The sequence below is a fragment of the Sarcophilus harrisii genome, chromosome 6 (assembly GCF_902635505.1).
Source record: "Sarcophilus harrisii chromosome 6, mSarHar1.11, whole genome shotgun sequence".
In the NCBI taxonomy this organism is placed as follows: Eukaryota; Metazoa; Chordata; class Mammalia; order Dasyuromorphia; family Dasyuridae; genus Sarcophilus; species Sarcophilus harrisii.
Genome location: NC_045431.1, coordinates 140,218,507 through 140,246,064, shown reverse-complemented (window position 1 = coordinate 140,246,064; position 27,558 = coordinate 140,218,507). Strand labels below are relative to the sequence as shown.

Genomic DNA, 27,558 nt, shown 5'->3' with positions numbered 1-27,558 from the left:
CAAGTTTCACAGATTAATGTTCAGAGCATAGTATTTTCCTGTAGAGAACTGAAAAATTTAAAAGCAGATACTCTACACAGATCTCTCTTCTTACATAGAAAGGAATAGGTCATGTAAGGTGTCTCCAAAGATATAAATATATAGATACAGATATATGATATATAAACATTTATATAAAACTAAGAAAATATTACTTAGAACCAAGGTATTAGCTTAATCTAATCAAAATTAAAATCATAACACTATATAAATGTCACCTTTCACTTTTCTGGTTAGGTGAGAAAAGCAAAGGGGTTAAGTCAGGGAAGTCAGAGGGGTATAAGAAGAGTTCATTATTTCATGCAATAAAAGTAAATTCTGATTAAATGTACAGTGCAAAAATGACTTGGGCAAATTTGCTTTCCTAATTTAAATAAATTATACGTGCAAAGCCAGTTTCAAAGTTTTATTAATCAGGTCCTTTGTCCAGATACTATAAAGCCATCAATGACAGCAGCTGGGTTCTACATTTATACACAATGAAATAATTTAAGATGACTTTGTCATGTTACCAGAAATAAACTCACAGTTTGAGGCTGTTGTTCACAAACTGAGTTTTTATTATGAAGCCCACAAAGGAAATGCTTCCAATAGTTTTATTGAATGAGAAAGTGGGAAGTGAATGTGACATACTGATATAGCTGGTGAAAAATGGGATAGTGCTTTACATGGTTAATGTTTTGCAGTATAACCTCTGTGGGAGCTGAAAGCTGATATCTTTGTTATTCATTAACTTGGATTTCATGCCAGCTGTAGTTTCAGCCCAAGTTGTAAAAATGCCCACATTAAAAAGTCAATTGGTAGTATTTATAAATATGTTTATTTATAATATTTTTCTGTGTTTCTGAGGATTGAGTAATCTTCCAATGACCTGAAGGAATTAATTTCTCCAAAAATATGAATTTTTTTACTAATATGATATCAGAACAATGGAATATTAGTGAGGAAGCATCCAAGAAGAAGACAGTAATCCTTGTTCCAATCCAGGTCTTGAGAATAATTCTCACACAATGTTGTTTAGAGATACTCATATATGTTTGTATAATATATATTTATATATATTTTTAAATGAGTAACTGAAATCTGATTTTTTTAAACCAAAAGATAATAAAGCAGTGATCTTTTGCAAAACAACTAGTCTCATAGTGATACTTATATAGGAATAATAATTTATATAGAACCTTAATGTTTAAGAAGGGATTTCCTCATAACTCAAAAAAAATGTCTATGAAGATTCCTTCTAGCCTCAAATAATGTAGAATTCTAACATCATAAAGTATTATCCGAATTGACTGTCAAAAAAATTTGTCATTTGCCAAAGGTCACCAAAGTAAAAACACAAAATGAATTGCAACATTGATTTTTCTCGGGCCAATAAATCTAATGAAAATTAACTCTATTTTCTCTTATTATATTAACCACTGTTCTATATTCATTGCTACTAGTCTATATTAAAATCATGCTGAAAATGAAATTAATGAAAAATGTTACAGTGAGATATCACAAGATTCTAAAGTATTCCCCAAATCATCAAAGACCACCTTTTGTATAATATAGTTTTAATGTTACTTAATACTATTGTATTATATTTCTTTGAAAATTACCAATCTATTGACATAACATCAAGAGTCAACTAGATTACTTGATTTACCAAGATATACTATTGACTATTTTGTTGAACACACACTATTTGTATATAAGCTTAAGGAAAGCTCTAGCCATACACTGACAGAAATAACTCAAAAAACTGCTCAACATGACTAAGGTAATTACCTAATAGCAATACAGATATCAAGCTGCTATTTCAATGTCATCCTTCCCTTTTCAAGAAGGGGGAATGTCAGAGCGAAGAGTTATGATATATATGTAGATTAGAAATGCTAAATACTAAAAGTGATGAATTTTGTAGACTTTTACTTTAATATGTAAATATCTATGAAATTGTAAAGATTCTTGGAATAACCTATTTTTCTCCTTAGGTGAAGATAACAAACATAAAAATTATATAAGGATGAATGCCATGTTGTAGCTTTAAATTCCTGTATCTGAATATTAAGGCTAATAATACCATATTCTTTAAAAACAAGAGACAAAACTTTTCAGAAGTACCAACCTGATCCTCTAGCAATCACTTTTATAGGGAGGCATTTGTAACAGCACCAACTCTTCTGCAGAGTTTTAGGGTGTGGAGTTCTGCTCAATCCTTAATGAATCAGGGTGAGTAACCGGACATCACTTTCCTATGAGAGAGGAGGAAAGGGTGTTAAAACAGTAATCAATCTATGTGTCATTGTGATTTCATGCCATAGGCTACCAGTCTTGGGTCTAGAGAATGGTTTCTAGGGAGCTAAGTAATAGTGCATGAATTACTGGACGTTGGGTCAGGAAGACCTCAGTTCAAATGCTGCCTCAGACACTTATAAACTGTGTGACCCTGGGCAACTCATTTAGGCTTTCTGTGCACCAGTTTCTTCATGTATGAAATGGTAACAAGAATTGCATCTACTTGCCAGAGTTCTTGTGAAAACAAAATAAGTTAATGTTTTAAAGTACTGCACAAATCTTAAATCATTACATGAATTCTTGCTATTATGACATTATTTCCTTCATTGCTTTCTGAGTTAAAAATTAAAAATCATTAGTCCATATTTACAAATTTAAATTGACAAAAACAAAAGCAAATTATATTATATTTATTAATTCACTGGATCTATGATCTAATATACATTGAATACTTTTTCCAGTGGTACAAATTGTCATCTGTCCAGAATGATTTATTTCCACATCTTCCTAGAAATCATCAATATGTGAAGTCTTCAATACACTGGAAACATTTCTTGGGGAAAAAAAAAAAATCTCGGTATTTCTGTATCCATGGACACCAGGGGGCTGTCTATTCGTTATCTCTCCCTTTGATCTGCCTCCTTTTCTGAGTATATTTTCCCTGCACTCACATAAATATAAAATGATAATATTCTATATTTATATAGATAACAAATGAGATAATATGCTATATTACTGTAAGGAAATTAATCATCAAGAGAAAATTAATTCATTGTTTCCCCAATATGCATTAAGAACATTTAGGAAGTAACATTACAGTTTTCAGTTTTTAAGACCTAGAGAGATATGTTGTTTAAAAAAGAAGTCTTTGTTTTAAGCAGAATTAATTTCATGAAAATTATCTGAAAGTAGCATTTTTGATATTAAAGTTTAAAATGTTACAAATGGTCATCTTTATTAAGCAGACTAAAAATGAAAAGCATTGACCTCAAGGATATAATAAATGTTTTTTTCTTTTTCTTGTTTTTTATTCTTTTTTACAAACACTTCAAAATTTTAGTAAAATATGGTTAATTCTTAAGAAAATGTAAAAATTGGGGGCAGGCAGTAATTTTTAGTTATTTCAGAAACTCTATACAAGTGTTTTTAGTCACAAAGACTTATGTGTGACTTTGTTAGATTTCATCTATTAGCTGGTCAAGCTGCATGTTTATGAATCTACCTGTTTCTTTTATCCATTAATGTCTCTTGTTGTCTAATTTTTTACACAAAAAATTCTTATTGTACTCCCTGAATGTTTAGAATGTACAGCTATACACACAAACATGCATATATGCAGAGAAAACATATAGAGCATGTTTAATCCTCTATAAAACAACAAGAAGTATTTCTCTTCAACATTTTAAATTTGATATTTGAGTACTTTATAAATGATTACCACTGCCTATCATTATGTATAATATATATGTAAGTGCTTTAAAAAGCCAAATACAAGAGACCAGATAAGAACTTTAAGATGCTGGATTCTTGGTGATAGATCTGTCAGTAGTTACTACTCTTCATCTCTTTTCCCATTTTGAGCAGAATATAATAATTTAGAATGACTTTGTCTTGTTACCAGAAATAAGCCTTTGTTATTTTTTAAGTAAACTGACAGCTCCTGGCTTAGCACTCACCACTAAAGAGGCAGAAATGATGCCCTGACAGAAGTGCAGCAAATCAAAGAAAAAAAAATGACCATAATTCATGGTTGAAATGACATTTAAATTTGTGTTAAGAATTCACTATAGGATGTTTTGTGTTCTTTGTGTCTGCTTTTAGCAGAGGATTTGTTTGTGGTATAGTAGAAGCCACTTTTCCCCCTCCAGGACAGACTGGTACAGAGCAGAAGTCATTACTGTCAAACAACTGTTCAGCAACATACATGAAAGAAATCACTCAAGGCAGATCACTCTGTAGATAGAAGCCCAATTCACCTAATGTCTATCTCCAAAGACAGCAACAACTGGATGAGTGACCAGCATTGACCAGAATGAGCTCCGAGGTCCAATGATATTATAATAAAATTCTCCATATTCCATTTTTTGTATTTTATCCACTATTAAATCAATATCCTGTTTATAAGTTCTAAATTATAACTATGTCCCGTGACTTTATCTTACAAGTTAATCTACTTAACACCAATTAGCCTGCTATATTGATCTGGAGAATAAATTGTAGAGTCTGAATGTCCCCTACTTCTAATAATAGAAGGTATGGTACACAACTAAGTCACTTATGACATGATCAAAAGATATTCCTCATAAATAGAGAGAACCATATTCTTAACTAATGCTAATTAGAATTATTATTTTAATCTAGTTTTTAATTTAATAGTAAAATCTGCAATAGTTGAATAATAACAATTTGCTAATAATTATTCTTTTTTTTTTTTTTTTTGGAGGGGGGATATTGAGCCTGTGATTTCACTGGTTTCAGAACTCCCAATGAAGACACTCCCTCAACCCAAACATCTGCTCTGCAATTTATGGTTAGAAAGTTAACTGGAATTTTGAGAGAATAAATCACTTGCCAGGGTCACAGTGTCTTTATATATCAGAGGCAAGACCTCAGCTCTGATCTTCCTGACTCCAATTTTGGCTTGGGAATCCACACTGCCAAAGATGTCAGGTGCCTCAGTTAGACCACAAAACTTGAAGAGAACCAAAATTCAAATTTAATTGGGAAATGTCTAACAAAAATAAATAAAAATACAATGCAATATAATGTTAATTTGTGGTTTTACAACTTAATATGTAGCCCACAGGGATCTTTTTCTATTAGAATTTGATACCACTGTTCTACAAACCATGATGCCTCTGTAATAAGGAATATTATGTTTATAGAAGTTACATTAAGACAGAACTTAGATCTTAGGTAGCAATACCTTCTAAAAAAGTAGTAGATCTCAAAATGAATATGAAAAATAAATTTAAAATCCAATTCAGTAAGACTCTATCCTGAATATCAAGCAAGACAGATATATATATATGAATATATATTTAGATATATAGATATATGTGAAAAATTATATAGAGATAGACAGATAGATAGATACTTTGGATATTAGCCTTGATCTTTTCTAATACAAACTAAACACTTGTTTATTTTTATTAAAAATAAATTGTACATGTACTTATAATTTAGTCCACCACTAAGCTTCCTCAATTGAACAATTCAAATGACAACAAAAAGAAGAGGGGTGGATAATACAAATACTCTCATCATTAACATGCATACTTAAGCAATGTATGTTCCCACATTCACCATATCTAAAAACATGTCTCCCTCTTTTCACCACCTTTGTCAAAAGATAAGTCAAATATTTCATCTTCATTCTTTTGGACTTACAGTTTATCATTACATTGATTAAAGTTCTAAGGCCTTTAAAACTTGTGTTTTTCTATAATATTTTCATCATTGTTTAAGTTGTTCTATTCTTGTTGATCTGCATCAGTTCATAGAGGTTTTTGTACTTTCCTCAGAAACTGTCCATTGTGTAATTGCTTATGAAACAATTATGTGCATACATGACAATTTGCTTAGTTTATTTCCTAAAATGAGCACACTCTCTTTGTTTCCAATTTGAGGCTATTACAAAAATAACTACCATAAGTATTTGGTACATATAGGTCTTTTTCCTCCTTTTTTTTATCCCTTCAAGGCATCAAATTCGTAGACATATAATTAGGTCAGAGTATATGCACTGTTCTGTCACTCTGGGGACATATTTCCAAATTACTTTCCTGAATTATTGGACTAATTCAAAGCTGCATTAAGTTCACTAATCTGTTTTCCCATACCCTTTCCAATATTTGTAATTTCCCTCTTTTGTTATCTTTGCCAGTCTAATGAGAGTGAGGTGTTTGTTGATAGAGTAGCTTCCTTTTTTTTTTTTTTTTTGGAAATCTACCGGTCATATCTTTTGAGTATTTATCTAAATCTTGTTTTTTACTTTAATGATATTTTCTCTTAAGCTCCTAATATGACATTTTTTAAACATTAGCAACAAACTGAAAGACAACCACTATGTTTTGATTCATCTATTTTTCTTTTTTTTATTCTTGTAGATGATGATTTTTTCCATGAGTTACCAGAAACTTTTCCATCTGACCCTCCTGAGCCTCTGCCACATTTCCTTATTGAGCCTGAAGAAGCTTATATTGTGAAAAACAAGCCTGTGAACCTATACTGTAAAGCCAGTCCTGCCACCCAGATTTACTTCAAGTGCAATAGTGAATGGGTTCATCAGAAGGACCATATTGTGGATGAGAGAGTAGATGAAACTTCTGGTAAGTGAGAGATATTAAAATGTAGAAACTTAAAATATAATTTAACTATGTTCATGACTTTCTTATTAGTTTTCACCCTAGTCTATAAACTGTTGAACTATAACATAATATATGCTGATAAATATCTGGTCATGTTGTGATGATTATCAGCCTATATACTATCAAAGCAAAATGGAATAATGGATGATCACTTGATTTCTGCTCTGAATAACTAAAGAAAATTCTAATATGGCTTTTATTTTTGGTCCTAACCTGAGATTTCAAATCAGGGAAAATTCCTAGCTGTAGAAATCCTTTCTGCTGATGTAATTCTATCCCAGATATTAGGAAAGACAATTGGGATCTGTAGAAAATATTACAATTACAGACATTCTTGAGTCCTACTTAGATGTAGCTGGTACCAAATAAGATGATGAAGAGGTGGTTTTTTGCACAGGGGAAAAAATGGCTTTTAGATCTTTGAATTTGAGTGTAAATCACAACTCTGTCACAAATTGAGTGCAGCTTCCTTATCTGTAAAACATGGAGAAAAGTACCTGTAAACCAGCTGCTTTGTATGACTGTGGGGAGGCATATTATGTAAATATGAGCTACTGTTATTATTATCTAGTGATTTACAAAACTACATTAAACGAAATACAAAAGATGCTGATAGCATATACATTTCCAAAATGAGGATCTAGAAATTTTGTTTTGTTTTATCTTAGAAGATGGTAGGGATTTAATTCTATAATTCTTTAGCATAACTGACCTTTAGCATTCCTATTCCCCTAGGAAAGAGTCCCACCTATTATCTAAAGGTAATAACAGTTTATATGTATATAGCACTTTTCTGTAAAGTGTCAGGCACTGTGCTAAGTACTTTACAATTATTATCTCACTTGATCCTCACAACAACCCTAGGAAAAAGTGTATTATTTTCCTCTTTTTATAGATAAGGAAAAGTGAGGTAAGCAGGGGTTAAGGGCCACACCACTGAGGTAGGATTTAAACTCAGATCTTCCCAGCTCTAGGTTCACTATTCTATCCACTATACCACCTAACTACCCAAGCAGGTACTGAGAAAATAGACTAAGTGAAGAAATTCCAAGTACTATGGTTGTGGGAGTAACAAGGAGAATGAGGTCAGGGTTGAGTACAGGTAGCAATAACATCCCTCAAGGTATTTTGGTTGCTTTGGTTTTAACAGTAAATGGGAAAAGGAAGAAACTATAGCTGTTCAAATAAGACAAGGGAAAGAATTAGTTATATTGTGTGGCTGCTCATAGTAATAAGAACCAATGTACAGGAAGCTTAGAAGCAAAAACCAAAACCAAAACCATACACACTTCTGTGGTTGGTAGAACCCAAGCCACGTTTTTGTTTATGCACTGACTGAGATCCCTTGAACATATGCTACTCTTAATATGATCACCATAAAACCAATTCTTCAGGAGTAGGATTAAATAAAGGGGACTTTTCCTGATAGCCCTCAGGATTTAATTGTATATATGTTGTAGATAAGAACAACTTTTCCTGACAAGGATTCAATTTCATAATAATTCATAATGAGTGACCAAGGGAAGATGTAGAATAGCTTTTTAAAGTTCATTTGAATTAGAGATATTAACTTTACTGGGATGATTTAAATATGATCAGGCCTAAAGGCAAGGGGATTGTCTAAATGAACTCACAAGAATTCCTCCCAGGTCTATGGTTTTATCATGCTGAATTTCAAAACACAGTGGATAAACTCTTTCCCTGGTGAATTATGATAAAGATTAGAAGAGTGCTTCTGGACTTACTTTACTCACAGTGTTTCCCAATTGGCTCATTTTCCCTAAATTTAAAAATCAATTAATTCAGACTGGTTTAAAATTTTGGATTAGCGAGAGAAAAGCAGTGGCATGTACCTGAGCGTGGTTTTGCTTTCAGATGCTAGATTATGCTAACTACATAAAGTAAAGTCAAGAGGTTCAACCATAAATAAGAGACAGAGACAGCGAGGGAGGATATGGAGAATAGAGGTAGAGGAAAAGGAAAAGGAGGAGGAGGAGGAGGAGGAAGAAGAAAAGGGGAGAGGGAGAGAGAGAGAAAGAGAGAAAGAGAGAGAGAGAGAGAGAGAGAGAGAGAGAGAGAGAGAGAGAATATAATAATATAATATCCAGGGGAACAAAGAAAATTTCTCCTGAAAATGTCTGTACGTATATATGTATGACAAACTTAAACTTAGACAACTAGATTGACAGATATTTGTCATAATTTTAAAAAATTGTGATTTTGTGCCATTTTGGTTGCATGTTAGAGAAATATACATGAGTTTATTGCAAGTTGATGATTGCATAAATAACTGGGTATCAGGCAGGAGTGTAGTTCACTTTGGGGAATTGTACCACCACTTGGTCTAATTACTCAAAAAAAATAACTCTACCAGATGTTTTGGAAGTCTCAAGTGGACTGAGTTTTATTTGTTTCAGCTCATTTATTTGTGCAGAGTTCAAAAGCACACACTTTTAATAGGGTAGGGGGTGGGTGGGGAGGGAGGAGGAAACCAGTACTGCTAAATGAGATTGGGAAAGGCATTTTGGATTTGAGTGGCTGCTAGGAGTAATAAGAACTCCTGTACAGGAAGATTGGAATTTGAAAAAATAACATACTTCTGTTACTTAATGCCTGCACCATTATCTTCATGTTACATTGATAATCCACAGGGAAAGACATTTCCTGGTCTGGAAAACATTCTATATCCCATGTGCTCTTTCTATTCATTAATATTGTGTGCATGTCATGAATAAAACGATATTTAAAAGTACCTTTCAAAACAATTACAGTCTAAAAGTTATAGTATTAAAACATTCAGGATTGACTAGAACAAGACCAAAAAATGGGTGTATTCCAAAGTCCCTTCCACTTCTAAGTTTATCATCCTAAAGAAGTAGAGATTTTCTTTTTTGCTTCCTATATCCTTTAATCATTTTCACATTTATGTGTTAATCTCTCCTCAACCCTAGTACTGTAGCTACAGCTACCTGTTGGAAATCTCCAATTAAATGTCTCCTTGGCACATCATATTCAAATATACAAAACAGACTTTATTTTCTCCCCCTTGCTCCTGGGTAGCAAAGTATATAGAGTGGGTCTGGAATTAGAAAGCCTGAGTTCAAATCCTTATTCAATCATTTACTAGCTATGTGACCCTGGGTAAGTTTACTTAAGTCTACCTCAATTTTCTCATCTGTAAAATAAGGATAATTGAACCAATATTCCAGGGTTGTTAACAGTGTCTGGAAATAATAGACATTTAATAAATCCTTCCTTCCTTTCTTCCTCCCTCCCTTCCTCCCTCCCTCCCTTCCTTTCTTTCTTTCTTTCTTTCTTTTTTTCTTTCTTTCTTTCTTTCTTTCTTTCTTTCTTTCTTTTTCTCTTCCTTCCTCTCTTCCTTCCTTCCTTCCTTTTTTTCTTTCTTTCTTTTTTCTTTTTCTTCTTTCTTTTAGAACCTTAGAATATCAATGTGCTCCACATCAAGAAAACTTTTTTTTCCCATTTATTGGATGAGTTTTTGTTGGTATATGTATACACACACATCATAATTATGATATACATATAATTTTCCAGCTACATGTAAAACTTTCTTTCTTAAAAACTTTGTTTTTAAAAACTTTGAGTTCCAGATTCTTTCCCTTCCTCCCTCCCTTCCCCCCATTAAGAAGGCATATGTGAAGTTATGCAAAACATTTCCATAAAAGTCATGTTGGGAAAAAAACATTGATCTCAACTCCCCTCCCCCCCCAAAAAAAAACCTTAAGAAAAATAAAGTAAAAAAAAATGTATGTTTCAATTTGTATTCAGACAAATCATTTTTTTCCCCCTCTGGGTATGGACAACATTTTTCATCTAAAGTCCTTCAGAGTAATCTGGACATATCAGGGAAATTCAAAAAAGTATTACATCATGAAATAAATTTCTATTAAGAAGGATTCCAAAGCTTCAAAAAATTATTTAATGATAAAAATGCATTTTTCACCATTTGTGTTTGCTGTGATATGGGAACCACCTGCCATGGCTATTGGAGGTCTAACTCAGACCTGTAGAATGGATCTCTTCATGTGAAAGGATGATGGTGATACAAGGAGACTGAGAGGCAGTTGCTGTTTTCTGACCTCTTTCCTCTTCCCTCTGCTTCCAATTTATTTCATTCCCAGTTCACAAGCAGTGTCAGTACTGACAAAACCTGTATCAGTAAAGGCTGCTTTGGATCTCCTTCAGATGTTATGATTTACAGCTGTGGAGGCTCTTGGAGAATTGCCTGTCCCTTTATCTAGGTATGATTCTTAACAATATATAATAGGTACTTGAATAATTATAATAATGACAACAACAATAATAAACAATTACAGAACATGCTATAGTTTGCAAAGCATATTTACATATGTGATCTCATTTGATCCCTACAAGAATGTTGGGAGAGATGTATTATTATCATCATTTTACTGATGAAAAAATTGAAGCTGAAATAGGTTTGATAACTCCACCTAGGGTCACACAGTGATCAAGTGATAAATCAAAAGACATGAACTATGTTCAAAGATATCCTTTGACCTAATTATACCACTACTGGTCATGAATCCCAAAAGAGATTTAAAGAAAGAAAAGAATCTATTTGTACAAAGATATTTATAGAGCTCTTTTCTCAGGCAAAGAATTGGTATTTGAAGGGATGCCCATCAATTGGGAAATGAATAAATTGTGATGTGTGATTATGATGGAATATTATTGTTCTATAAGAAATGATAATCAGGATACTATCAGAAAAACCTGGAAAGTTCTACATGAGCTCAAAATGAGATGATATTGTGTTCAAAATAACAGCAAAGTTGTGGAATGATCAGCTATGAATGATTTTGCTTTTCTCAGCAATACAATGATACAAGACTATTCTGAAGGATGCATGTTGAAAAACTGTTATCTATATTCAAAGAAAGAACTGATTGTATCTGAATACTGTTTGGGACAAAAAGACCTACCCAAATTGACTACTACAGAGATCACTCATAGAAAGCAGAATTATTTATTAGAATCTCGAGAAGCGGACCCCATCCTGGTCTGCGAGCAAAATTTCACAGCAGGATAGGGCCAGAGCCTTGAAAATGCTTACAGCTTTTATACATTTCAGACAAAGAACCTCCAAAATCCCACCCTCTATATGTTGTGATTGGCCACATAACTCTATTGTTCCCCTAGTTGGTCAGTGGAATGTAGTAGACAAGGTGATATACAGCTTCTTCAGCCACGTAGTCCAGGCCTTATCTAAAATCATGTGACTCCGGAGAAGCCGAAACTGAGGCCTATAAGGCTTGATCTACTTTAGAATTTGTAAGTTCTTCACCTTTTCCCACACAATACAGACTGAAGCATTCTTTTTTCTTTGAGATTGTTTTGTTTTTTATGGAAATGTTTTGCATAACTTCACATGAACCTTCTCAAGGAGAGGGGAGGAAGAGAGAATCTGAAACTCAAAATTTAAAAAAAAAAAGTAAAAATTTGTTTTACATGTAATTGGAGGAAATAAAAATATTAAAATAAAAAAGTGTCTGAAATAGAATTTCTATTTACTGCACTACAAAAATGCTTAAAAGTTGATTGTTTAAAAGATAAATATGGGAAAATAACAGGAATACAAACAGCAGTAATGCCCATTGCAATCAAAATACAGTGAATCACATAAAATATATTTGAATAAAGATGATTCTCTTACCCGGAATACTTCTCATTCTGAACAGACATTGCAGTGTAGTGGAAAGAGCATTTAACTTGAGGCAAGGAGAGACTAGGATTCAAATTCTACCATCATTTATTAATGGTTTAACTATAGTAGGCAAGTTGTGAGCCTGATTATTTACCTATACAATGGAGATGATAGGACTTATTCATAGAGTGATTGTGGAGATCAAATGAGAAAAGTAACCTAAGTATTTTGCCTACTCTCAAACACCAATTAAATATCAGTTGTTACTGTCTTGAACAATTCTATATGGAGTTTGAGACATTTACAAGACTATAAGAAATTAGAAAATTACAAAGCTGCATTTATTGATGCTAGGCCAGTAATTTTCATTTGGCTCTTCACCTAGTGACTCTGGGTCTGGTATTACAAGTAGCTATGCTAATATGTTATGTAAACTGTTGCAACAGCATCCTGCCTTAGAATTGATAGAAAACTAGAGCCTTCTACTATGCAAAACATTTAGGAGGTTATTAAATTTTTAGTAAAAGTCCAAGTTAAGTCCACTGAATTTCTGTCTATACTTAGGTACCAATGTTGCTTGAGACTGAAAATTTTCCAAGAAAAATAGTATGGCAGAAACTAGGCATTGACCAATACCTAATATCCTATACTAAGATAAGGTAGAAATGGGTTCATGATTTAGACATAGTAATACTTATTATAAGCAAATTAGCTCTCAGATCTGGAGAAGGAAGGAATTTGTGGCCAAAGAAGAACTAGAGTACATTATGAAATGCAAAATAGATAATTTTTACTATATAAATTAAAAAGATTTTGTACAAAGAAAATAAATGCAGACAAGATTAGAAGGGAAACAGAAAACTGGAAGGGAATTCACATCCATGGATTTTTATAAAGGCCTTATTTCTAAAATATATAGAGAATTGACTCAAATTCATAAGAATACAAGCCATTTTCCAAATAAGAAACAGTCAAAGGATATGAACTTTATGTGAAGAAATTAAAACCATACCTAGTCATATGAAAGTAATGCTCTAAAACATTTATCAGAGAAATTCAAATGAAGACAACTCTGAGGTTCCATTACATATCTCTCAAATTGGCTAAAATGACAGAAAAAGATAATGACAAATGTTGAAGTGGATGTGGGAAAACTGGGACACTAATATGTTGTTGGTGGGGTTGTGAACTGCTCTAACCATTCAGGAGAGCAATATAGAATTATGCCCAAAGGACCATCAAAGTGTGCTTACCGTTTCATCCAGCAGTGTTACTTCTGGGCCTGTATCCCAAAGAGATTATTAAAAAGGGAAAAGAACCCACATGTAGAAAAATGTTTGTGGCAAGCCTTTTTGTAGTGGCAAGGAACTGGAAACTGAGTGGATGCCATCATTTGGAGAATGACTGAATAAGTTATGATATGTGAATGTTATGGAATTGTTCTTTAAGAAATGATCAGCAAAATGATTTCAGAAAGGCCTGGAGAGACTGATTTGAACTGATGCTAAATGAAATGAGTAGAACCAAGAGAACATTGTACACAGCAATAAGATTATTTGATGATCAGTTCTGATGGACATGGCTCTCTTTTTTGACAATGAGTTAATTCAGGCCAATTCCAATAGAGTTATGATGGAGAGAGCCATCTGCACCCAGAAGAGGATTGTGGGGACTGAATGTGGATTGTAACATAGTATTTTCACCTTTTTTGTTGTTGTTTACTTGCTTTTTGTTTTCTTTCTCATTTTTTTTCCTTTTTGTTCTGATTTTTCTTATGTAGCATGATAATTACAGAAATATGTATGGAAGGATTACACATGTTGAACTGTATTGGATTACTTGCTGTCTAAGGGAAGAGATGAAGGGAAGGAAAGAAGAAAAAATCTGGAACACAAGGTTTTGCAAGGGCAAATGTTGAAAACTATATATTTACATATTTTGAAAGTAAAAATCTAAAAAACTAAAAGAAAGTTTTCTAAGACAAAGCCTTAGAACTTTCCACCTAAAATGATCAGCTTCTCCTTTAATTTTTTTTGACTCCAAATTCTGATAGGTGCAGAGTTTAGAAACTTGAGGTTTCTTTGTGATTTTAGATACTGTCACTTTTTAAATAGTATTTTAAGATTTCCAAAGTCTTCTTTCAATAATTTTGTGAGATAGGTAATTAAAGCATTTCCTATTTTATAGATGAGGAAACTCATCTGAAATATAGTGATTTCCATGATACAGATATAAGTGTAGATTTGCAATTTGATCTCTCTTTACTCTATACTCAGCATTCCTTACATCAAAGTTACTTAAACTGTGGGTTGTTGTTGGAATCTTTACAAAGTGTTAAGACATTGGAGTTGATAGAGACAATAGTTATCTAATTTGACATGGTTCAATATGATTGGTTTGATCTTAGAAGGAGATATTTTGGGCCAGAACTTGAAACAAGGTACTAAGTACAACTGATGTAAATAATGCTTGTGTTCATACCTTTAGAGAGCTCGTAAGTATCTAAGTACTCAATGGAGTTGACACGTTTGGGAGAGTTCAGGGTTTAGAAAGAGATATCTGAATTCACACCTCCCTTAGGGCCAGAGAGCACTCTGGGAGATAACCCAGAATCCCTCTCTCTCCAGAAGGTGGAGTTAATCTTTGGGAGATCATATATATACAGGGAGCTCTTAGAGCTTGGGAGAGTTTTTCTTGAGAGAGTTACTTGGGAACATTCCCAAGAGTCAGAGAGGAGCACTCTGGGAGGAAGCCCACAAGCCCTATCTTTGAGGCAAGAGAGATTCATCTTATCTTCTACCTTGGTGCTGGCTGGAGGCTGAAGAAAGCAGAGGCAGAAGCCAAGGACAAAGCTGCAAGAGCTCAACCAGAGAGATAGGCCTGAGATAATCAGGCTATACTGAAGGACACAATAAGAGTTCAGATCTTTTATCACCTGGCTGTGTTTTGGAAAAAGAACATCACAGGTTGTGACCCCATATGGGGTCACATAACAATGTGGGGATCATGAAATTATGATTTATCATCAATAAATGTTTGATTTGTATATCTATATACTCTGGATCATATAAAATTATATTGGGCAAAAAGGAATCACAAGTGGAAAAAGTTTAAGAAGCCTTGTTTACACTATTATTCCTTGGTCATATCAAGGTTGATTTTTTTAAAATTTCTTTCCTTCCTGTTTTATTAACATCACATTTCCAGTTATTAACAAAATGCTAGCTGCATGCAAGCATGACGCAAACAGAATAACCAAGTAACTTCAAAGACAACATGGAGTGAAAATAGGACTCCTTATCTTGCATTTATCAGGGAAAAAAAAAATCTAACCCAGCCTATATTAATCAAGAGCCATACTCTAATCTTTCTCTCTTTGTAGTTGCTGGCAACACACTGCCACATATCAAGTTTTCCAGAAACAGACCTTTCTGTCAAAGCTCATGTCTCTGAGAATAGCCAGAGTCACAAGGATCTTAGCCTGAGCACAACATTTTTCCATTTGGGTTGATTAAAGGTCTTTATTTTAAACAAATATCAATTATAGAAAGGTAAGCCCAATGCTTTAGCAATGGAACCTATGAGATGACCTATATTTTTTCTAAACACATGGAGTCGTGTTGGGAGGGAGGGTGGTGTCCCTAGAAATTACTAAATCTGGGGAGCCCTGGTGTGGGCACTAACTGAAACAGAAAATCTGCGGAACTGAGAGACGCAAGGCAAGAATAGAGCGCTACGCTGTCACCCAGGGCACACTGCACAGCCCTGAGAGGTCGCGAGACACAACACCGTGTAAAGGGAGTAACAGATCTCAAGATTCTGGACAGCCGGCCCGGCTTTGATCTCCTTTGGACCAGCCTGTATGACAATTCAGATAGGCTGCTCCTCCGCGGGGTTCCCACCTGAGCTGTCATTTGGCAGCAGTAGAGCTAGAGTGGCTAAGGGTCTGTAGTTTCTCCCAGAATGAAGGGATTGTCAAGGCTTACTAAGGGAAAAGCGAAGGTATCCACTATTTCCCTCCAAACAGGTTTTCCAGACAACAGGGGACAGTGCAGTTTCTTAATGTTTCCCTTTGCACCCAACCATCTGTCTCTCCTGAGATCACTTCTCAGCATCAGAACTTCTCTGTGTGCCCCAAATTTAGACGAGATCTTCTGTTCTCTGTTTTCTGGCTGTACCATAACAAGGCAATGCATCTGGTGATTTCTTGTTCAGAAAGGGCATGCTGGCTATCTTTACCCTGAGTAAGGCCTCTTTTGTGGGACTACGCTATTCAGTGGTTTTTTAAGAACTCTTTTCTATTTACATTTCTCTCCATTAGTCAGTGGGGCACTCTGAAATTCTTACTTTGTTTCTGAGAAACTGGAGGCTGGTCATTCCACCTCTTTGCTCCCTGCCTCTGAATCCCCATGCTTTGGAATCTCTCCTCACACCTCTTAGAACTGTAGAAGAAAAATTCAATACCTTGCTTTTGAGTAACAAATGTGGAAACAATTTTAATTAAATAATTATAATTCCAGGCATCTCACACCAGAGAGAAAAATATAAAAAAGACACCTTTGAAAAATCTGTTCTCCTAAATCTTTTTCCAGTTACAAGTTTTAGGGTCTATAATCAGATAATCAATTTCAAACAGGGTGACAAGAGTCTAAGTATTCATTTTGATTTATCCAACAGGACTATAATCACTTAATTTTGGAACATTTTCCATTCAATTCCTATTTTAACCACTCCCTCTAATGACTCTCCTGTAAAACTGATTTTCTTGGTAAAATTAATCAGAGACATTCTTCCTTTTAGATTCCTTCCCTAAACAGGCTTTTCCCTTAAGAAACTGATTAGTCCTTTGATAAGAATGATCTGTAATAGGATTTCTATGTAGTACATTATTTTGAAATTGATAGTTAAAGGAAAACTGATTAGGTGTCTCATATAGATTAGCTCAAGAACTTTATATTAAAATCTAATATTATCTTGTGATAGGAGACCTAAAGAGGAAAAAGGGTAAAAATGGTTTTGTGTTCTTCTATAGAATCTAGCTACTGTCAAGGCTCAACTCAGTTGAGACCTTCTAGGGGGCATTTTTTACTTTCCCAGGTGTTAGTGTGACCTCCATCCTCATCACTCTTATTATTTTTAATACCTTTTATTTAACTATCTGTGAACATGTACCCCTCCCAAGACAAATGTGATGTCCTTGATGGAAAGGACTCTAACTTTTATCTTTTTATTCCCAAGGGGTACTTAATAAATATGTTTTGATTGACTGATGTGTATCCACTAAGGTAAAACACCCTCATTCAAATATTTATATTAACCCATCTTCTGAATTTAAGGTAAAGAGAGACTTAGAATGGTGAAGGGCAGACTAACTTGGAATATTTTTTAAAAATCATTTTGAGAAATACAAAAAGATAATGTAATATTCTATGAAAATGTCATTATAGACTTACATAGAGATACTATTGTTTATACCATATTGTAATTATGATAATGATAATACTAATAGCAATAGCTGATATTTAATATTATAAGGCATACAAAATACTTTAAATGTCATTTCATTTAATCCTATGCATAAACCTGTAGGTGGATGCTATTTTATTATTACCATTATTATTATTTTATTATTACCATTTACAAAAGAGAAAACTGAAACTGAGCAGTTAAGTAGCTGAGATATTCTATGTCTATCATATCTCCTTACGAACTTAATCATTACTTCTTGCAAGTATTCTTCCTAACTTAAAATAAAATAAAGTCAATATATTTTCAGATTACAAGAAAAGCATATTAGGTATAACCCATAAAAGAAAAGTTTGTGAATTCTATTTACATTTTATTGAATAATATACAAATACTAAAAATTATTTGAATATCATATTTTTTTAAGTATCAGTGGCAGCTTTACCTCTCTAGAAGCATTGAAGTTAAATAGTAATATGCTTTTGTACCAGCAAAGATAAATGTATGGAGAATATACACATTATTTCACTTTTGCCACAGAAGCATTTATTTTGGAATCTGGAAATAAGTCGATTATATACAAATAGAAAAGTGGTAAGTACATCCAAGTAGTCACAAGACCATAATTTTATTGAGTGTTTCTGGTAACACAATAAACCAAGGTAAGAGTGGTTAGCAGTTTATAATAACAGGATATCAAGATAAAACCCCTTTTATTATTGCTGACTTTTTTACTTATTCTTCCTTATGCCCATGAATCATCATCCTTGCATAAGGAGTTGACATTTTCTTTTTGGCTTTGACCAAGTCTGAGCTTCTCTTTCTGGCCAAAGTAAACTGAAGTAAGATCCGAAATAGATGGCACTTCAAATCCTTGATCATTTTCTATAGAAAGTTACATATTTAAATAATTTTTGCTTAGAGTATCTTCATGACTCTGCAGAATTAGTTCATATAACATTATAAATACACAGAACTAAATAAACAAATACATATTAAATGACATCATGTTTGTCAGACTATGCTATTATATTTTAATAGGATGCTGATTTGAACATTTTAATAGCTTATATTTATACAATTTACATTTAATAGCCAAAAATACTATTGCCTACTTGTTGAGAAAATAATAATTCATATTGACTTTATTATGTAATTTTGGTAAACTAGATTTCATGATAGAAAAACAGAAGTCTTCAGAAGTTTCAGCGTGATGGATGTTTTATAATATAAGAAACGGGAATTTTTTTCTTTAAAGATTAACGTTTGGAGCAATTTTAAGTTAAAAAAATCAATAGATAATGTTTTATTTTGCCTAAGAGAATACAAAATATTGATTAATATATCATTTTAATCATTTGATAAATGTTCATAAAGATTTTGATATGTGCTAGTTCACTAGAGGGTAATAAAAAATGAAAGTCTGCCCTTGAAAATCTTAGATTCTAGGGAATAGGGTAGAGTACAACCTGTAATGTTAAAATGTATATTTTGACATGTATCCAGAATAATAGGTAAATACCTAAAATAAATAAATAGCCAGGGAAAGTTGAGTTTTAGAGTTTTGAAAAAAGTAGGAATTCTAAGAGGAGAAAATCAGAAGAGAGTATATTCCAGGCATGGGACTATTTGGCTTTATGTAGTTGCATCATTTATATTCTTTAATGTTATACATAAACACAGATTTTATTCCTATACCTCACTGACTATTATTTCAAGAGTGTGTATCTCTGTATATTCCTATTCAAGGAGAGGACTTTATTCTATTGGAAGAAAATCACCCTCCTATTAATGCAAGGACTCTGTTGTTCTTAGGATCATATTGTGAAAACAAATATGGGAAAGTCAGCATTCATGAATAACAACTATAGATATGCTTCTTGTAAAGGCTGTTGTTGTATTGATTTTAAATAAGAATAACTAGTTTTCAAGAGCTAATATATAAGGGTAATTTTAGCTCTACCAGATATATATTAAAAGTAAATTTTTTACATTCTTTTTCTCAGGAAAAATATATATGTGTCAATTTCTGGATAGTAAATTAAAGCATTAGATTAAGTGCTTCATTTAAGAAAGTTTAAGATGGTTTCAGCCAAAGTGTCATATAGAAATGGAAATTGGGATGCAAATTTTACTATCACCTTTTTTTAAAATATATATATATATTTATTTATTTATTTTAAACTTAAATATAAACTAGGAAAAGAAAAAAATGTCATGTATACAGCAGAACATGAAAGGATTAAAAATATAAAGCAATAAATTTTAATTTCAAGAAAGCCTATATAATAAATACTATGCATTGTGTTCAGAGCTGTCCATCTTTTCTTTGCTTTCTTAAAAATTTTCTTTTGTTATCTTCTGTGTACTTTTTACTTTATTCTGCCCACACACACACACACACTTCTTCCCACCTTCTCCAAGAAGGTTACAATTAAGTGCAAAAATGTATTTGCATGCACACATATACTCACAAACATATGTATATACACATACATACAATTATGTATAAACAGATGTCTATAACCATATACATATATATACATATACATCATATACAAATATATGAGACCATACTATGCTTGTTTGTCTTCTGTTTCTTTGAAGATGGATAACATTTTCATTAGTGCAAGTTTTTCCATATTTTTCTAACTTCACTTATTCCTCATTTCCTACATTATAGCAATATTCCAATCTTACACTATCTATTTTAAATAGTCCAAAACTAAATTGATTGATATGGCTGACATATAGTATTTTTTCTTATTTTTCTTTTGATTAAATCTATTTTAGCTCTTTGTCTGAGATAATGATTACTATCTTTGCTTTTTTATATAATAAATTCTACTCCTGATCTTTATTTATTGTTTGTTTTTATCTCTTATTTGCAATCTCCTCTTATTCTTCTGCTTTACTTCTACCTTCTACCTTACTCCCTTATCCTTCCTCCCTCCTTTTACCTTTGTATCTGTCTGAATTTAGAAGATTTTTATAGCCTTCCAAATCTATACATTGTATATATTTATCCCATTCCCTTTAATTTACACACAATATTACATTCATGTTAATCTACCCATCTTTCTATACCCCTCTCTTATTCTATACCTATTCTATACCTCTATCTTATTTCTTCACCCTCTTTTTTTGATGTTTAAAAGAATTTTATTCCCATCTAAAAGCATATGTTGTTCTCTCTTTAATCCAGATCTGAAATGAGTAAACTTATCTCTTAAAAAACCCCTCCCTTATCCTCTCCCTCTTCCTTTTTCCCTTAGTCTCGTTTTGTTTTCTAAATTATAAATTTAATTTCCCTTTTTAATCCATTCCCAATAAGAATAGGGTTCCAGAAGTACCAGTCCTCTTCTCTCATCTAATTCCTCTGTCAGTTCTTCTTTTTGTACCTCATTTATGTAAGATAATTACTTTTTACCTTTTCCCTCATCATTTTGCTTTTTAGAATCACATTATAAACTTACCTCTACTCATTCTTTCTTTTGAACTACCCAATTACTTATAAGAATCAGACATACAGTTTACATTTCCATGTATAAAAAATAAAGTTTGTCCTTAATGAATCCCTAATAATTAGCCTTTGATGTTTACCTTATATTTCTCTTGCATCTAGTATGTGAAATTTTCTATTAAGTTCAGGTCTTTTTGCAACAAAATACTGAAAGTCTGGCAATTTATTGAATACCCATTTTTCTAATTCAGGATTAGGCTTAACTTTTCTAGATATGACATTTTCCAGTTATTTTGCTCTTTGAATTATAGTGTTCTATATTTATGGTCTTTTAGTGTACACACTGCTAGATCTTGTGTGATTCTTATTGTGGTTCTCATATATTTGAATTATTTTTTGTTGTTCATTACAGTTTTTTCTTATCCTGGGGATTTCAGGATTTGGCTATGATATTCCTCTAGGTTTTCCTCATAAGATCTCTTTCAAGTTATGTTTGGTGGATTTTCTTTTTTATTTCTACTTTATCCTCTTGTTCTAATACTTCAGAGCATTTTTCTTTAATTATTTCCTGTATTATTTTGTCAAGATTTTTTTATTGTGGCTTTCAGGTAGTCTAATTATTCTTATGGAGTTTTTTTGATATCTGTTCTGAAATATTTCACATTCTCTTCAATTCTTTTCATTTTTTTTCAATTTTGTTTTATTATTTCTTGGTCTCATAACTTCACTAGCTTCTCCTTGGCCAATTCTAATTTTCAAGGAGTTATTTTCTTCATTAAGATTCTGGATTTCTGTTTCTTTTCATAATATACTTGTTTTTCTTGGATTATTATTATTTTTTAAATTTCCCTTCAATATCTCTCATTTGATTTTTAAAGTATTTTTTGAGTTTTTATATAAATTTTGGGGGGCAAGTGACCATTTAATGTTGCTCTTTGAAGTAAGAAAGACTTTTTTACTTCAGTATTCTTTTCTGACAACAAACCACAGTCTTCTGTATTTCCATAGTATCTTTCTGTGATTGGGTTCTTTTTCCTTTGCCTACTCTTTTTAAAAACATTTATAGCAGCTTGTTATTTTAATCACCTGTAATCCTGGGGTAGAAGATGTTTCTCTGCCTTCAGGTTCTTTTTCAGTTTTCTCTTTGCCTGGAATTGAAACCAAAATTCCATTCTCCAGTAAGAGCCCACAAAGAGCTGTGTCCACATCCCAATGCTTCTGCATTCACTAGGGTTGTGCTGGTATTCTAGCCCAAGGCAACTAGGTATTGGTCTGGTATTGAGGTTTCCCAATACAGCTAAGTTCAAGGTTCTGGACTTGTTAGTTAACCTGGAACAGTTTACACTTCACACAGGCCAAACCTCTATCCTGGTACCTTCAGATCTTCTCCAGTTGTTGGAGAACCATTGTTGGGTTGTGGGGGATATCTAGAAAGCTTGGAATTTTCTAATCTACTCTACCATCTTCCCAGAATCCTCTCTGCATATCACCTTTTGATCTTCCTATACAGTTTTTGTCCAGTCAGTGTGGCTATTTGAATGTAGATTAATGCAAATAAGAATACAATTCCAATTTCATTTCCTTTGGGGATAGGGGAAGGTGGAATGAGATCAAATTGTATTCCCATTAGATGGGCGTGTGTGTGCATGTGGGCATGTGTGTATTACTGTCTCATTCATTACTTTTTTTTTCTTTTTAAAATATTGTTCTCTTACTACCTGGTCATTATTATGTGACTTAAATACTCGTAAGTAATTCCTTCATTAATAATCATTAATCTCACAATCAATGAATCTGGATCCAAATGTATATTTTGTATAATACCTCACTGTACAAGACTATTCGAGCCAGAAACCATAGGCCCTCAACGGAAAGTCTATTCTTGCCATGTACTCTGCAGAGTACAACATGGGACGGGATGAGAATGGGAGTGGGACAAAAGAAAACCATTATTCCATACAAAACCAAGGTTTGGAAAAAAAAAAAAGCACATTGTACAACGAACGTTATATATACAGAAATTCAGAAAAATTAAGGTGAAAAACCTATCCTTAACTGTGTTCATAATGTTAGCATATCACAAAATAGAATTCTTTGAAATCTCAGTATCATGGGAAAAAGGATAGCTAGTCCAGTTTAAACCGTAGATAGAAGAACAAATAAAATGACAAGTGGAAATGCAGCTTCATGCTGCATTTTTTCCAAATCATTGCTGACATAATTAGTATGTATTCATCAGACCCTTAGGTAGTTATGTAGAAGTTACCTTCTTGATTATTTCTTGAATGTCCCTTCCTCTTCTCCTATCTATTAAATGTATAAGAGTGTGGGAAAAGTCTCCTGGGAGTAGTAGTAGAAACTCTACTGGTAGAGTCAATTAAAAGTTAACAGGAAGACAAAACCCAAAAGAATGTTCTTTGTGAGAAAAGTTCTGAGGAATAAATAACAAATATTTGACATATTTGACATAGAATAGATGATTTCTATGACAGCAGCCTCAGTAATATTGTACAATTAGGTAAGTTATTTTTTAACATAGTGATGAAAAGCCTGTGTGCAAACATGCCCATTTGTTAAACACATATACACACAATGATGTGTGCATATACACACTATTACAGACTTGTGTGGGGACAGAATGTACAGCTAGATAACTACTGTATCTGGTAACATGTCATTTGATTAGATGATGTGAGACAGTAAAGAGGGAGTATGGATAAACTATAAAATGAGCAGTGAAGAAAAGGGAAGAGTCAAAATTGATTGAAGTTTTGAACTTGAGTAGCTGGAAGGATAATATTGCACTGAACAGAAATAAGATAATTAGGAGCAGGGAAAGGTTTTAGGGGGAAAAGAATAAATTCTGTTTTCATGTTGAGTTTGAGATGCAAAAAGAACATCTAATTGGAGTTGTCCAATAGGCAACTGGTGATTGGAGTGAGATTGGAGTTCAGTCAATTAGGAAAGAAAAGCATTTCCCTATTGCCTTTACAGGTCTTGCAAGTCTTCCACACATTGAGTATACAATTGTATAGGATCATGGAGTAAAGAAAAAATGGTCATCTAATTTCCCTAGTGACCTGACAATCTTTTCTTTTTATTGTCTTTTATGGACATCATCTTTGTTAGTGCTTTACCCATGATAGTTTTTACATCATAGAAACATGGCAATTCTTATGAACACATTTCCACTTCACTGTGAAAATAAAGACAAAATATTTTAAACAATTGAAGGAGACTAGCTCACTAAATAATTTTCCCCTTTTAGAAAAGAATATTGCATTTTTTCCCCTTTAGCCTTGCTACCTAATGGGAATATAAACATAGTGTTCAAAATTCAGTAGCTTTCTGTTTGCTTCCCATATGGCTTAAGTTCAATAGATTTTTCCCCAGATTTCTTCAGCTTCTCCTAGCAAAGTACTAAACAGCCATTATTCCTTTTGCTTGCACATTGAGATTCATCAGCTGCTCCTAAACTGCCTCAAAAGTGCTTCAATTTTGCATGAGCACTAAGCTGGGGACTGGGAGACATTACGCAGTGCTGAAGGCCCAGATCATTAGAAAGAGCATGTAAATCCTCTGAACCAGAAATAAAAAGTGCAGAGATTTCTTTTGTGAAGTCTCAACTGCAGCTTTATGTTAAACATGAACCTCTGGCAGGTTATTATGTGGCTTCTTTTTCCCCCTAAATTTTTTTTCTGTTTTTTCACTTCAATGCACATGTCATACCCTTTTTTTTTTTAAAATAGTGAACTAAAATAGAATGAAGGGTATATAAAAGTAATAGCCAAATCTTTGTCACCATTTCTCTGAACCCTTTTTTTTTTTTTAATGAGATTAGTAATCCAAAGTATTGATAGGAGACTATCAGTATGTCTAGGGAAAAAAAAGAAAAACTTAAATAGCAAGAAATCATCAGTGATAGACACTGCTCTTTCATGAAGTATAAGTATCACAAATATATGGGCATTGCATAAATGGATAAAGTTTAAGGTAGAGTCTACAGAAGTCTGTGATAGTTAATAGCCAGAAAAAATCAAGCATACTCTTCATCTTCTTCATTGATTTAGTTAGGAAGAACCATTGGTTTTTAAAGTAGTTTTTGTTACATTTGGCTGTCAGTGGTTCTCAAAGTTTTTGACCTCAAGAACTTTATATATTTTTAAAAAATAATGAGCATCCTCCCCCAAAGAGCTTTTGTTTATGTGTTTTATTTTTCAATACTTAACCATATTAGACATTAAAACAGCCCAGTATTATTATGAAAACTTTTGACCTTGAAGAATAAAAGGTTCTCAAGACTCACAAAAATCCCTGGCCCACATATTAAAAACTGCTGATCTAGCTAGCCAAGCCTCTTATTGTTACCTTGGTCTAATCTTCCAAACATTTCTGTTCTGTCTCCCTGTCAGTCCTGCAGATAGCAAGTTACAAGGATACATGTAGTGTGCTTTCTAGAGCCCCCAAATTGGGGTGCTAAAATTTACTATGCTTTCTAGAGCCCCCCAAATTGGGGTGCCAAAATATACATCTGGACTAGCTCTCTGGAGGATCTTGGGACCAGCTGGAGTCCTTGGTCTTAGTGGAGGAGTGAAGAAGCAGGAGACCCAAGAGTCTGGTCAAAGATGGAGTCCCTTTATTTCAAATCCTCTCAGCCCCTAAATACCTTAGTATGATTACATCACTACAGCACACTAAGCATGTGCTAATTATAGTACCATCATATCACCACAGCACACTGCACAAGTGCTAATTATAAGCACCTTACTATTGATAAGTAAATGCATCTTTATTATAAGTATTCCTTGCTTCAAGTAGAACACAGGTGATTATGCCCTACTTGACTTCTCAGGAAGGGTAAAACAATCAAAGGGAGATGGGGAGCCAAACCAGACATTGCCAGTAGATTCCCTCTGGGCTGAAGGGTCTAATCCCTTACCCAGAATTCCCCCACTATCTATGGCTTTCTATAGTTACATTTGTCCAGTCCTTCCTGAATATTTGGGAAATGCATCTATTTTCTGTGAGTATTGTGTTTTTAAGGCTGCCATACCAGGATGTTTCATTCCTGGATATTATTGGGTGCCTCCCAGTATATATGGAGGGGGCATATATAGAATGAAAAAAAAAAAAGTAAATTAGGATTCCAGGAGTCACCATAAAGGTATCTTTAACATATTTCCATTTTTCATCTTCATTTAATGTTTCATTTTATAATGAGAGTTTTGACTATCAAAACAGACAGCGTTTAGGACGATTATAGTTTGTTTACAAAGGATAGTTAAATTGAGAGCAAAACTCATTCTTTTAACTGAATTATTTAAACTTAAATGTACCTCTCATCTCCATCCACATTTTGTGGATCATCAATAACTGATTGTATCTAGCAATAAATCAATTAGCTAGCATTTATGAAGTCCCTGTTCTATATCAGCCAGAGGAGAAACACAAAAATAAAGTGTCTGCCTTTAAGGACTTCATTTCCTGTGAATGGAAACAATGTGTCTGATACACATTGATGATCACAAGTGTTCATTGTTTATCTAGGAACATACTTGAAAGGAAATTAATGCTGATTTAGTCAACACTGCATATGGAAATGATACAAGGAAAAATATTACATAAAACACTTGCAGTTGAATGTGAACAAAATCTATATGAAACTGTAAGAACTGACAAAATGCTAAATGTACAATTTGTAAACAGTAAAGTCATACATGTACAGAAGTTTTATGTGGATGATTTGATTAATAGTAAAAAAAATTAATCTATTAGTATATCATTTACATTTGTGCATTATAATTATTTCTATCCATTTTTAATATATTTCTCCAAAGTTTCTGTCCTTTACAATTTAGCATATTCTAATCATGTACTAAATACCTTTTTATTTAATTAATTCATAAAAAAATGACATTTCTAAAATACATTAATGCTTGCAAAGCTTATTTATACATTATTTATTTTGAACCTTAAAAGAACTCTTTGGGGCAAATATATTGGTATTATCATGACAAAATATTATTTAAGTGCCCTAGATGGAAATAAATAATCTTTCCCAATTTTACCTATCACCTGCATCTATTTCTAGTGGCACTATGCTGAAAAAAAATCCAGTTATCATTTTGCCTTCCCCCTTCACCAAAATTGTTCTATAGCCACAATCCATATTTTTTAAATCACGCATAAAGGAAAAGAAGAGGAAACAAAACTTGGCCTGGAGACAGGAACAGACGTATGACTGAAGTTGT

At 33.0% G+C, this 27,558-nt stretch overlaps 1 protein-coding gene across 2 annotated transcripts in view; it reads left to right on the top strand.

Moving 5' to 3' along the window:
- UNC5C (unc-5 netrin receptor C) overlaps positions 1-27,558 on the top strand; it is a 407,070-nt gene that overhangs the window by 224,522 nt on the left and 154,990 nt on the right. For both annotated transcript variants that reach the window (XM_003772864.4, XM_031941564.1), the window contains exon 2: positions 6,432-6,653. In XM_003772864.4, the coding sequence (XP_003772912.1) occupies positions 6,432-6,653 (222 nt within the window). The remainder of the gene's footprint in view (positions 1-6,431; positions 6,654-27,558) is intronic.